Genomic DNA, 14,124 nt, shown 5'->3' on the forward strand with positions numbered 1-14,124 from the left:
AGCATTTCCGAAATTTCAGCCAATCGTGTCAGGTCATTTTCATGATTTTTGCATTAACTATGCACCAGTTTTTATTTACTTGATCTTTTTCTATTTCTTTCTTTCTTTTTCTTCCTACAGTGCAGGGGAGTGAACTCAGGGTCTTTCACATATTAGGCTAGTGCTCTAACCCTGAGTCATCCCCTTAGCTCTACTTATTTTTAATTTTTTAAAATTTCTTCATCCCAAACTCTACTATCTGCGAGTTTGATAAAAGATTTATACATTTTTTCCCAATAAAAATATTCAGCCTCTGACATTTTGTTATAGTAGCCAAAACAGAGCATACATCTGGGAAATCGGCATTTTTAACAAATAGAGAATCATTGACTGTTTTGGAATATAAGGGATGTAAGATGAGTTGTAATTCAGAAGGAAATTTTCTGGTAGTTATGTGTGGAATGGGCACCTTCATTGTGGAGATAAGAAGATAAGTAAAAAAAATCTGACAGCTAGCTTAGTATAATAAATTAAAATGGATAAGTTTAAAGGAATTATTATGAGGAATTGGATGTGGAGTAGAGGGAAAGGAAGATGTTAGAGACTCTGGTTAAATAACCAGACAACATGAAGGTAGGACCAATCTATATCTAATGTCTTAAAATTGTTTAGCTTACTCAAAGACACAGAAATAACCTCCTGAAAATGGACTTTTGAGTTATATAATAGTGCACATATTTAGGGAAGAGGGTTTTATTAAAAATATAAGCATATTTTATAAATATAACGATAATGTATACCGCTGAAATCTTGTCTCCTCAGTTTTCTACACATAAATTTCAGATCTCTCCAGGTTCAGGAGAGACCCAGAGACTCAGCCTTATTCATGTCACAAACCATCCAGGTTTTCACAAAGTACTCAGCTTAAGTTTTCCATATTTCAGACTATTAGGCAGTCTTCTTGAGCAACTGTTGATTTTTAAGATATGTGCTAATAGCACAAAAACTATGCCCAACCTTGATTTTCTGCAATTTCCTTAACAATTGGTGTAGACACATTTTTAATATAACAAACATGGTTAATTGTGTTTTAGCAAGCAAGAAAGTTGCACTATCTAGGACTTATGTTGTCAGATATAAGTGAGTTGATCATCTGTGAACAACTTTGCCCTTCATAGGAATGGTAAAAAGGAGAATGAGTCTATATTTCCAAAGGGTGTTGCTGTCACTGTGATTTACAGCATAACTAATAAGGTGAATGGAAATTGCATGAGACTTGAAGCAGGAAGAACTCTTTCTCTTTTTTTGGTAGGGGGTTACCAGGGATTGAACTCAGGGCACTTGACCACTTGATCCACATCCCCAGCCTTATTTTGTATTTTATTTAGAGACAGGGTCTCACTGAGTTGCTTCATGCATTGCTTTTGCTGAGGCTGGCTTTGAACTTGGGATCCTCCTGCCTCAGTTTCCTGAGCGACTGGGATTATAGGTGTGTGCCATGGCGCCCGGCAGGAAGCACTGTTTCTGATTCCACATTTTACTGCCTCCTATGCTGAGTGATGGGAGGTGTATAACCTAAATGCTTGGCATTTCTGTTCTTTTCTTAATTTGTAAAAGATACAAAAAATTGTAAAAACCACACAAAAAATTGGGTAATAAAATTTCTTCTCTATTTCCTTTACAGAATAGACAAGAGTTTCAAATGAAGTGACACACAGGGGACCTGTGCACTACAGTGCTCTCTTCAATGTCAGCTATACCATAGCGTTTTTGTTTTTTTCCTAAACAAAAGGAACTGAATCCAAACTTTTGTAGTTTGTCCTGATTAATAGTTGTGGTTTAGGCATAACTTTCTTAAAAGAAAATATGTACATTGAATAAGAAATATTTGTGGAAAATTATATATTAGGTGTAGTTGTTTACTTCTAAAATAGTTCCTATGTAATTTCTTTAAATGGTAAAATTTCAAAAGTAATTTCATTTGATAATTCTAAATTTACATGCACTGTTCACATATATGCATAAAAAGAGGAATTTAATAATTTTGACCATATGGAATCAATGGGAGGGCAAATCCCTCGCATTGCTATGATGCCCAATGTCCCATGTGGGTCAAGCCTCAGGATTTCCACCACTGAGAAGATATTCTGTAAACCTTTCATAGTTTGTGTTTACAGAAACTATGTAACTATGATTCGAATCTACTTGCCTATGAGACTTTCAAAGCAGAAAGCAATTGCTATTTGTCATAATTCAAAAGGCTTATATTTGACTAGTCTAGACTGGTAAAACTAACTTTCCTAAGAGAAAGATGGCCATTAGACTGGGAGTGTTAGACGATTATTTTAACTTGAGAAGGTAAATGACCAATGACACTTTAGCAAGTCCAGTGGACAAGCTCATAGTCTGTGTTTTAAATAAGGAGAAATCCAGTGTTTAATATAATGATAACACTGGAAAAGAAAGGCACAGTTTTTTCCCTGGTAATGTTTATCCCTGATAAAGGGCAACGTGATCATGCTTATGAATTTAAATACTACTACTGAAAATGGTGACATGTCCAACGTTTTCTTGGGCATTTTTGCCAACAAAAGAAAAATTAAACAAAGTATGGACTTATTAAAGATTTTAATGAACATAAATATTTATATTATTTCCTGATTTTTTTCCCAAAAGAAGAAAAGAAAAGGTCTAAATCAATAAGTCATTAATCTGTCCCTTCCAGAGGGGCTGAGAAATCCTGGAGAGATTGTGTACAGCCTCAGAAGGCATAAAGCCATCACTTTGCTAGATCTCCTTCTTATAATTAGTTTATTACTGTAATTTATTTAGTGAGCATTTCCAGATGCTATCTCTGTTGTACTGTGCATCTTCAATTTATCACTAGTGATATGAGGTATCACTCTGCATTTTAACTACAAGAAAAAAAGAAGCTTAAGGCCTTGTATATGATAATTATATCAGTGGGAATTCAAATATCCACTTGGATTAAGCCATACTGGGTGCCTGATTGCACCTTGTTATGCTGAAATTTTGAGTGACTAGTAGAATCCATTATTCACCCACAGTGGTCTGGTTTCCAAACATTTATTATCTTATTTTCTACTGAAATCTATCCCCCTTATAACTTCCTTTGGTCTTTGTATATTGTATATTACATTCATATACATGACCCATATCCCTGAATGAGAGCCCTTTAAATATTTAAAGCTAGCTGTCACCTCACCACATTCCCTTCTTATTTCTAGGATAAATATCTCCAAATATGGATGAATTCAGCATTATTCTGAAAAGCCATTTCATGGTCTATATTTTTCTCATGAGTGTTAAGATAGGTCTCGTTTGTCATATTTGACAAATGAGAAAACTGAGCCAGCACTGTGAAGTGTTGTTTGTTTACATCTCCCCCACATAATGCTGCATTGGTTCTCTATAGAAGATGGCCCGCACAGGACCAACTATTTCCTGTCATCTGGTACTTGTGTCTCTTGCCCCACTTTCTATCAGCAAATGGGTAGGATTATGGTTTATACATGAGGTCATTCACACAGAAGAATCTGCTAAATTTCAAACCCTTCCCTTGCCTTCCCAGGTGCACTTCTAAGAGACTCCAGTGCCTCCTCCATCCCTTCTGTGCTTCAGTTTTTCACTGAAACCTGGAGTCTGGCACATTCAAGAAGTTAACTTTCATGAAGATGAGCGCTATATTGCCTGTGAGTTTTAAAATCTTTTCTGTTGATTCTTGACCTACAGCTCAAAAGAAAAGCAGGAAAATAAAGTATTATTTGGTATTCTGGAAATCACTAAAATATAGTCATAGCAATGTTTTTTGAATTATTCCACACACAAATGCAAGAGAGACTCAGTTGCCTCGCCAAGGACAACTCTATCTATGTTGTGGCAAATATTGGGGACGAGAAACTTTGCAATGCCAGTGACCCTCAGTGTCCCCCTGATGGCAGTTACCAATACAATACTGATGTGATGTTTGATTCTGAGGGTAGTCTGGTAGCCCACTACCATTAAGTGAGAATTACTTTTGCCTTAGATAAACCTGACTGACTTTCTTTCTTGTCAGTCAAGATATGCATGCATGTTTGTTTGTTGAATGTTGGCAAGATAACGGTTATGGATGCATCTTATAATCATTACTCATTTTAGCTGGAAAGGGGATTTAATTTATTTCAATCCAAAAGAAGGATTCCACGTTTGATTTAGCCATAAAATAGAATATGGCAGAATACGAAAGCACATGTGATAATAGCCTCACAAATATTTTAATATTCTCTGAGAAAGGAGAAATAGCCTTTTCATCCATGATTTAGTGTCAGAGTTAGTATTTTGGGGGCCCATTTTGTTAATATTTTATACTAAGCTCCCATCTATTTCATTAGGACTTATTTGATTGCAAAGAAATTGGCTTTTAAAAAAGAGGAGAATTTCTCTGCTTAGGTACCTGTGCTAACTAATTTTGTCACTGTGACAAAATACCCGAGAAAATCAACTTAAGGGATAAAAGATGTATTTTGGCTCATAGTTTCTGAGTTTCAGTTTGTGGTCACTTGGCTCCCTTGCTTTGTGCCTTTGGAGAGGCAAAATATCTTGAAGAAGAGCACATGGTGAAGCAGAGCTGCTCACCTCATGAGGGCAAGTAAACAAAGAGAAAGAGAGACCAGTGGGGATGTTGCTCAGTGGTGGAGTGCTTACCCAGCATGTGCAAAGTCCTGGGTTCAACCCCCAGGACTACAGAAAAGAGAGAGAGAGGGGGAGCAAGGAAGGGGCTAGAGACAAGAGATACTCTTTCAGAGAACACCTTGATATCCTACTTCTTCCAACTAGTCCTCACCTCCCACATTTTCCACCCCCTCCCAATGGTCCATTCAGCTATGAACCCACTGATTCAGTCAGAGCCCTCATGATAAAATCACTTTCCCCAAGCCCCACATCTGGACATAGCTGCTTTGGAAACCAAGCCTTCAACACGTGAACCTTTGGAGAACATTCCAGGTCCAAACCAAAACAGTACCTGAACAAATAGTGTCATGATGAGGGTAGATCTTCTTTCAGGTGCAGTCTGCCATTCAATGAGTCAAACCATATCATCTGTCCCTCTAGCCCTTTTTGCTATTGTTAACATCTGTTGTCAGGGTGACTTTCCTTTTAGAAGCCACAGACTACAGCAACACCAAGTTCATACCTATTATTATTATTAATTATGACAAGTACACATAACACAAAATGGATCATCTTAGCTATTTTAGGTGGTATCAGTATTCATGTTGCTGCACAACCATCACTTTCATCATCTTTGTCGAGAATTATTTTCATCTTGCACATCTGAAACTTTATGCCCATTAAGCAATAACTCCTATTGCCCTACTACCCAGCCCCTGGCAACCACCATTCCACTTTTTGTCTCTATTTCAAATTCATTCAAGCAAGAGGGCTTGAAGACTGGCTGGCCTGGGCCCACTAGGGATTATGCTCAGTTCCTTGAACTTTTCTTCCTAGAAAACCGCATTTATTATCTCCAGATTGAAAACTCCTATTGATCTTCCCCACTTAAGCCTGTGACTTTTTTGGAGCACAGAGTTCACATCCTTGTGAATAAAATCCAAGGGGAGAATATCCATAGTCTCGTCATTCCTTGATTTCAATTAGGTCCCATCCTTTCCTGAGCTGTTCACCTAAGGAGGAAGAATGCACTACCACCTGGGGGTGAATGAAGGAACTAGACATGTCCAGTAGGAGTGGAGAAATAGCTCATGACAGAGCTCACCTACGCATATATCAGGCAAATAAAATCCCAAACCAAGCATATGCTGAACTCCTGAGCTGAGGTTAAGTGGACTTTAGGACCAATAATCAGGTGGAAAAATAATTACTAATGGCTTACTAATTAACAAGATTTAGTTATTGCATTGTCTAAATTAATTTTAAATCTATCTCACTTGTTAGCAGTATCACCGGGAGACATGACAAAGTTTATTTTATTAACATGCATTAGACTTCACATATGGAGTGGTGTTGATATTTAAAGAATAGAAAATAACCTGAAAATGATAAGAGTAAAGATTTCATCCTGTGATTTTTAGGACAGAAATATTCACGTCTTAAATATCACTTGTAGATATGATTTCATTCATTGGTCAGACAAAAGTGAAGTTTTTTGATTAATGTCACAGTGAAAAATCCTCATTGGTATAATGGTGGGCATGAGTCATGTAAATCCATGTGTAACAGTTTTAAACGAGCAATTCAACATACATAGGAGGAAAGATTTTTTTTTAAATGGGTGTTGACCACATCTGTTGTCAGTTTGCTTTATACTTACTTTCCCCTTCTCTGCTTTTTGATAACAGTACAATCTTCTTGCCCCCGAAATTCAATTTGACTTCCCTAAGGATGCAGAATTTGTGACTTTTGACACTCCCTTTGGGAAGTTTGGCACTTTGACTTGTTTTGACATTTTTTTTTTCTTACAACCAAGCTATGGTGGTGGTGAAGGAGTTTCAAGTCGACAGTGTTCTGTATCCCAGGACCTGGTACAACACACTGCCCCTCCTCTCTGCTGTCCTGTTCCATCCTGCAAGGGCTAGAGCCATGGGAGTCAACCCGCTTGCTGTGAATACCCACACACCAGCATGCACATGACAGGTCACTCATGCCAGTCATGCACATAGCGGCAGTGACACTCTTGGCAACTCTTTACTGATTTTCAAGCCACACTTTCCCCTCCCTTCCCCTTCCCTTCCCTTCCCCTCCCTTCTATCTCCTCCCCTGTCCTCCCCTCCCCTCTCCTCCCCTTCTCTTCCCTTTCCTAACAGTATTTATCATCCCCCAGTCAAACCCTGAGCCAACCACTTTCCCCAGACTGTATGGAGAGAGTTAGGAAAAGGAAGATACAGGGCAGAGGAGTCATGAGAGACAGGAGCACCTACTGGTAGGGGAAGTAGTGCCTTCACTTGGCAAAGAGGATGAGAAAGAGCAGCATCAGGCAAAAGAGCCCATGGCCTCCTAGGGTCAAACTCCAGAGTAGTGTAGAAGAGCTGTTTGTTCAGAGAAGGATCCTAGCATAACTAGTGGTGAGGCTCCAAAGCACAATCTTAATCTCAGCTCCAGAGCAGCCACCCCAAATGCGGCAGCCCCAGCCCCAATGAGCTTGGCTGTTACATTGACATCCCTTGAAATGGCAATGATTTGGAAGCTAGTGACAAGTGAGATCAGGGGACTCTGGAATGCCAAGCTGCTGAGGCTCTCATCTGGCATTGGTCCCAATCAAAGAGTGAGAGGAGATGGACTTGGAGCAGGCATACATTTTCAGGGGCAAGGAATGGCAACAGGAGAGCTACCCACTACACAGAGAAGACAGAGAGGCAAAGGGCAGGGACTGTAAGAAAGAAGCCACAATTTTCTTCAGTGATTGATGCATGTATTAATTCTGTCATCACAAAATTAATAACAATACTGGCTTCTACTTAAGAACGTAATTCTTGTAAATAAAAGAAGCAAACATTATCTCAATCTTATATGAGGGGAAGAGAGAAGTCAAAATAAGTAAAAAGTCAGAGCCAGTCTAAGAAATATCCCAGCCGCGGCTGGGGTTGTGGCTCTGAGGTAGAGCACTCGCTTAGTACGTGTGAGGCCCTGGGTTCGATCCTCAGCACCACGTGAAAATAAATAAATAAAATAAAGGTATTGTGTCCATCCACAGCTAAAAAATAAATATATTTTTCAAAAAGAAATATCCCAGCCAACATCTATTGTTATCATGAAATAAATCTTATTCGGATGATAAAATCATTTTCAACTTCTCAGGTTTTTAGAGTTTATCCTTTAAAGTATCCAAGTTCAAGATAATGCATGTTCCCCTCTTATCCTCCTGACTACTTGTTTGTTGATGAAAATAAGGAATCACAGACAAAAATAAATTGACTAGATAAGTGGAGAGCTGAAATTATCTTTCATATTTGGGAGAATGTTCTCGTTTTTTTGTTGGATTTGCTTGGAAAAGGGAAGAATAAGAAAAACAAATGAGAATTTCACAGCTCAATATAACAGCCATCTCCCTAACTGTTTTGAAAATGCTTATGACTTAATAATTTTAATTTCACAAGGGATTAGTCTAGTAGCATGTCACCCGAAAAAATTTGAGGTGGTAGAGCATTTGGCTGACCCTGCCTGGGTTCCATCTCCAGCAACACACACACACACACACACACACACATACACATAAATAAATAAATAAATAAATACAATTGAAATTAATATTTGCATTTGTTGTTGTTGTTGTTGTTGTTGGCCATAGGGAGTAGGATCTATGCCCCAGAAGCACTCAGTGTGTATCATTATGACATGGAAACAGAGAGTGGCCAATTGATGCTATCAGAACAGAAGTCTTGGCCTCTCAGCAAACACACCTACCCTGCAGCCCTTGACTGGAGTGCTTATGCCAAAAGTGTCAAGTTCTTCCCTTCTGAGCAGCAGGATTTTCTGGGGATGGTTTATTTTGATGAGTTCACCTTCACTGAAGTTAAGGAAATTACACAGTTTGCCAGAAGGACCTGTTTGTCATTTATCTTACAAGATGTCTGAGAAGCGAGTAGATGAGGTCTATGCTCTGGGAGCTTTTGATGGACTGCACACAGTAGAAGGCCAATATTATTATAGGTATTATAATATTATAGGTAAACATGCATAAGTGTTTTTGTTGCATTACTAATAATTATTAGTTTTTCTTCCAGGTCATCATTACTTTTCTTTAAAAATTATGCTAGAGTCAGTCAAAATTGGTAAAATGTTACATTAATCTTTTTTTTTTTCACCCAGAACACTTAATATGTTTCATCATAGCAAGAATGAGTTAATTTTCTTGGCAAGGTAAAAAAATAAAGTAGATTGATTAGTTCTTAGCAGGTCAAGTTTAAGTTTAAAAAGATGAAACTTCTGTGCATTCTTTTCCCACCAGGTCAAATAGTGTTTTTCAGATCATCTTCAACTGAGGTCTCCTGTTTTCAATTGTGACCCAGTTTAGCCACATGGCCATATCTCTAAAAGAGATATTTAATTAAACAGTTTATGAAATAATCAAATTAGAACTTGAAATAGCTATGATTATGTGAAATACACTCTGATTTAAAAAATTTGTTTCTATTCCATTTGTCTTCTCTAAAAACATAAAATCTGGATTCACTAAATTGGCATTAGAATTCACAAATAAGTTCTGATTGAAATTAAACAACATTGCTTACAAGGCAACTAAAACATTCCTCTACTCTGAAATAGAATAATTCAGCTGAGAGAATATTTTCAAATTTTTATGACTACTTTTATTTTCTGTATAGATATACACATTACTGAAATGCCAAACCACAGCCCTGAGAACTTGCCGGGAGCCCGTGGGTTCAGCTTTTACCAAGTTTGAGGAGTTCTCTCTCAGCATCACATTTGCAACAAGCTGTTTTCCCACAGATTGTCCTAAGTAGGAGTCAGCTTGTCCCTGAAAGACATTACAAGGTAGGAGGTTTTCAAGACGATGACTTTCTTTGTGCAGATGTGGTAGAACAGCAAAATGATAATCTTTAAAGTAAAGGTACAATATGGAAGCATTATCATTCACATTCTATGAGACACACGTTAAAGACATATGGAAGCCATGAGAGGAATGAAAGTTGTGGTTCTAGATTATCTTTGTGCTGTGATAGAGGAGTTGGGATTCTTTTTTTTTTTTCAGAAGTGTGATGTTGAAATGCAAGGCAACAGTGAAGTCACAGAGAAATCAAAATTGATGCATTGATTGCTGATAATGACAACTAATGTCCTGTACCTTTGCATGGTATAGAATGTTCAAGTTAAAAATGGTACATCTATGATTTATTTCTTGAGTGTTTTAGTTTGAGAATTTGTTGTAGTGATAGTAAGAGTTAATACTTTGTATAGTGTTTCATGAGCTTAGAGAGCACTTTTTTAAAAAAAATGCATTATCTTATTTGATCACCTGTGAAACGGATTTATTTGCCACACTTTCACCCAAAGTTCCTCTAGTATTGGATCCAAAACAAGAGGCTGAATCTTTGGATACCAAATCTTGCCTGCTTTTTATAACCTTGTGTTGCATTAGGAGGAATGTTGTGAAACAAAGCCCCTGGGCTGGAAACCAAGCTCTGCATTGGAATTAATCCTTTGCTTTCTTTGATTAGGTTTCAAGAGATGGACATCTAAGGAGCCAAACTGGAGTCTCTTTGTCTGTCTTAGTTATGGCTCTCTATGGAGGAGCGTTTGAAAAGACCCTTCTTAGCGCTCATGACAGGGACCTGGGAATTTGTAATGATCCCCTTCACCAGGATCTTGCAGGATTAGTCTGACAAAGAGACAGGAGAGAGAGAGAGAGAGAGAGAGAGAGAGAGAGAGAGAGAGAGAGAGAGAGAGAGAGAGAGCGAGCCCTTGGTGTCCAGTCAGGATACATGCCATAAACTTATTGGAACAGCAAATAAACTAAAGAAGATTTAAAAAAGCAATGGGTATGCAATGATTTGATATGGCTTGCCCTTCCAAAACTTATGTTGAAATTTAATTGCCACTGTGAAGTACCGAGAAGGTGGAAAATCAGGCCTTTGAGAGGTAATAAGAATTAGATATGACCATGAGAGCAGAGCCTCCATGATAAACTCTTGGTGGCTTAATGAGAAGAGGAGACCAGAACACATAGGTACACATGTTCTCTGTCTCAATCCATGAGCCCTGCACCTCCTCAGTAAGAAGTCCATCACCAGATGTAGGTCCTTGGCTTTGCACCATGAGCCCAAATAAACTTCTCTTCTTTAAAATTTATCCAGGCTTTGGTGATCTTATTAGCAATAGAAAAAGACTATGACAGTGTGTGTGCTATTTGATGCAGCAAAAACTCATTCCATGTATGTGTTCCTGTAAGTCTGTGCATGAGTTGAACATATATTCAAGTGGGAGGAGGGCCTAGAAAAATTCTTTTGTAGCAATCACTCTATGTAGGCAAATATTGCCTCCATCCAATGATGGTTAATTTTATGTGTTAACTTTACTGGACATAGCTGGCTAGACATTATTTCTGTTGTATACGCCAGGGTGTCTTGAAAATAGATTAGCATTAGAATTGGTGGACTGAGTTAATCAGATGACCCTACCCAATGTGAGTGGGCATCAATGAATCCCTTGAAGGCCTGAGTAGAACAGAAAGGCAGATGAAGGTTTTGTTGATTTTCTGCCCAAATGCTTCAGTTAGAATGTAGATCTTCTGGCTTCTGTTGCTCAGGCCTTCAAATTGCATCGGAATGGCATCATCTATTCTCCATCTCTCAGGCCTTCAAACTATTGCCCCAGCCTTCTTGGATCCCCAGCTTGCAGATAGATGTCAGCTCATGAGATGTTTCAGTCTCTATAATTGTGAAAAACAGTATCATATATGTCCTAATTATCCTAATTATCATGATCAATATAATAAATAATATAAGACATAGAATATCTGTCCTATCACTTATTGACATACATAAAATATAGGCTATCATTTTATCCTATCATTATATATCTCCTATCATCTTCATTGCTCCTAAGAATCCCAATTAACACATGTCACTTGTCGCTACACAGGGTGAACTTTGAATATCAAATAAAAAATCAGGGCATCTCATCAAGTAATCATGAACAATTTTGTAGCTAATTAGAATTGTTCCACTATCTTTTTTATCATAGTTTACTTGATTCTTATGGTCTATTTGCAAGAAAATTAGACACTTGGAATGCAAATAAAAATAAATTATCTCCTTCAGACTACATCTTGACTTTTTTCTACCTAGGATCTACCCAAATCTGATTAAGCCCTCTTGAAGTACTCAGAGATTTGTTGCAGCATGTGCGAGGCCAGGAGCTTTCTTAGAAAGGGCCACCCTGTCATCTCTTCCCCTAATAACTTTTGGCGCATTTCCCCGAGTTCTTTGAGTCCTGTACCTGGCTGGTCATTGATTACCTCTGGGAAGAGACTCACATGAGAGCCCATGGATTCTCTGGAATCCTTGGGGGTGGTTGAGGATCACTGAGTTAAGAGATATCTTTTACCCCTACAAAATGTATGATAATTGCATTTCTAGACTTCTTCTAGGTATTTATTCCCACCCAATATAATTTAATCCAGTACCAGGAAACCAGAGATGCTCTAAGCAGCAGAAAATGTTTTTGGTATCCCCATTTCCATCTTTCTTAGATTCTTGTTATAGGAACCATGACCCTTAGATCCTAGATGACACCGCATTGTGGCTGGATTTCTTCTATCCATGTGGGATATGGGTACCTTCCCTCTTTATGGCCTTATACTGCTTCCTTCTTAGGCTTGTTTCTCATAAACCACCATTGGAAGGTGGTTATGCATAATGGCCCCAGCTTCTTCACCACCCTTTATTTCATGCAGTCTTATCTAAGCAGACTTCTGCACTCTTTTTATCAAAGAAAGTTTCAAAAATCAGATCTCATGGTCGTTTCTCAGCCCTTACTTTCCATGAGAGAACAACTGAACTACTCCTCCTAAAGATCGTTTACCCCATATCTTTTAATACCCACTCATGTTTTTTATTTTCTTTCACCTTTGGCTTTCCTCCCTTCCTCTCCTCACTTCCCATTTAATTTACCGTGACTTGTAAGTCATACTAAACTCAACGTTCACAGACATGACTCCCTTCCTTTTCTCTCTTTCTTTGGAGAGTAAAGCCACTCATGGCTTCATCTAGTATTTCTGATACTGAAGAATATAACTCCTTGGTTAGCAAAACAAACAAGCAACCAAACAAATTCCTGAGAGCCAGTTTAGGGTGTTAAATAGAAATTACAAGAAACCATTGTTTTGGACTAAATTCCTGCCCTGGACCCCAATAGAACAGACAAAAAAAAAAAATCAAAATGGAATCACTTATTACTAAAATTCATTGTCACCAAATGGAATTATACTGTTTACCTGACCCTCTGAAAAATCAGAATCAGAGCGATAACAACCAAATTTCCCAAACAGACCAGTTTCAGTTGGTAGTATAATAAAGATCTCTCTGCTTTAATCTTTACACAAAAGAAGTGACCTGAAATAACTGGATCTTAACCAGTTAGTTGTTTTTCCATTGTTCTGTCTCACTTTACAAGGAAAGTAAAGTGAAATGACAGGCCCATTTTTTGTCCTTTTGTTTCTTTCTTCAGCCTTCTGTGTCTATAAATCCAGCTTATTTTGCTCAGGTCACAGGAACACTTATTCTATTTTATGGAATAAAGTTTTGCCCAAGTCTGGAATTTAAAGTAAAGGCAATCAAGATCTTTAAGCTAAATTGTTGTAATTTCGTCCTGTGACAAGGCCACCAATAATGTTAAGGAGCTTCATTCAAAAATGCAAAAATAGTTTTATTAAGTCCTATGTCAAGAATATATATTCTGACCACATAAACAACTTATCAGGCAAATTAAGGTCAATCCGGAAATTGACGTGGAGTTCCAATGACTAATTATCTACAAATAAATACATAATTATATATTTTATAAATTGTTTGTATAATATATACTTATATATTTTATATATATTTTAGCATCAACACAGAGGCAGACTTCTAATCTTTCACCACATATACAGGTGGGCCAGTGTGTACATGGCTTTTCAGATGTCACCAGGCAAAGTGCAAGAGGCAGTGTTAATCCCCCTCAGTCTTTGTTCTCAGCTCCTTCTCTTGGTTCTGGTTCTCCCTGCTTGAGCTGGCAGGACTTGCTTCTGAGTTCCTTCTGGGACCTGCTGCTCTGTCAGCAAAGTTCAGGCAGAGTGGGTCTTCCCTCTGTCTAGGCAGTGAGCTGTCCATTTTCCGTTCAAGAGGTAGTTGATTTCATTGGCTCTTGGTGCTTCCTGTTTCCAGGTCCTGTGAGGGACATGGTGTTGCAAGAAGTGCAGTGTTTCATCTGGAGTCTCATATACGACAGGTAAGTCAGAAACGGATTGATAGCATGGTAATCCTCAGGGGCAGGGGAAGTGTCCTATGGTACTATGATTCGTCTCATTCTTCTAGTGAGCCTGTACCCAGCCAGGGCTGTAACCTTACTTCACAATTGCATCTAAGCTTTTTTCTTCTATTCTTAGGAGGATCGGGAACCAGG

At 38.2% G+C, this 14,124-nt stretch overlaps 1 protein-coding gene across 1 annotated transcript; it reads left to right on the forward strand.

Annotated features, from left to right (window-relative positions):
* Positions 1-3,801: 3,801 nt before the first annotated feature.
* On the forward strand, positions 3,802-10,343 carry Vnn3 (vascular non-inflammatory molecule 3). Its single transcript, XM_078018503.1, is given in 11 exon segments — positions 3,802-4,005; positions 6,342-6,449; positions 6,451-6,613; positions 6,616-6,636; positions 8,288-8,512; positions 8,515-8,544; positions 8,547-8,649; positions 8,809-8,854; positions 9,324-9,436; positions 9,438-9,495; positions 10,179-10,343. Coding segments are annotated over 11 exon segments (1,236 nt in total).
* Positions 10,344-14,124: the final 3,781 nt, after the last annotated feature.

This window comes from Ictidomys tridecemlineatus, chromosome 8 (assembly GCF_052094955.1).
Source record: "Ictidomys tridecemlineatus isolate mIctTri1 chromosome 8, mIctTri1.hap1, whole genome shotgun sequence".
Lineage (NCBI taxonomy): Eukaryota > Metazoa > Chordata > Mammalia > Rodentia > Sciuridae > Ictidomys > Ictidomys tridecemlineatus.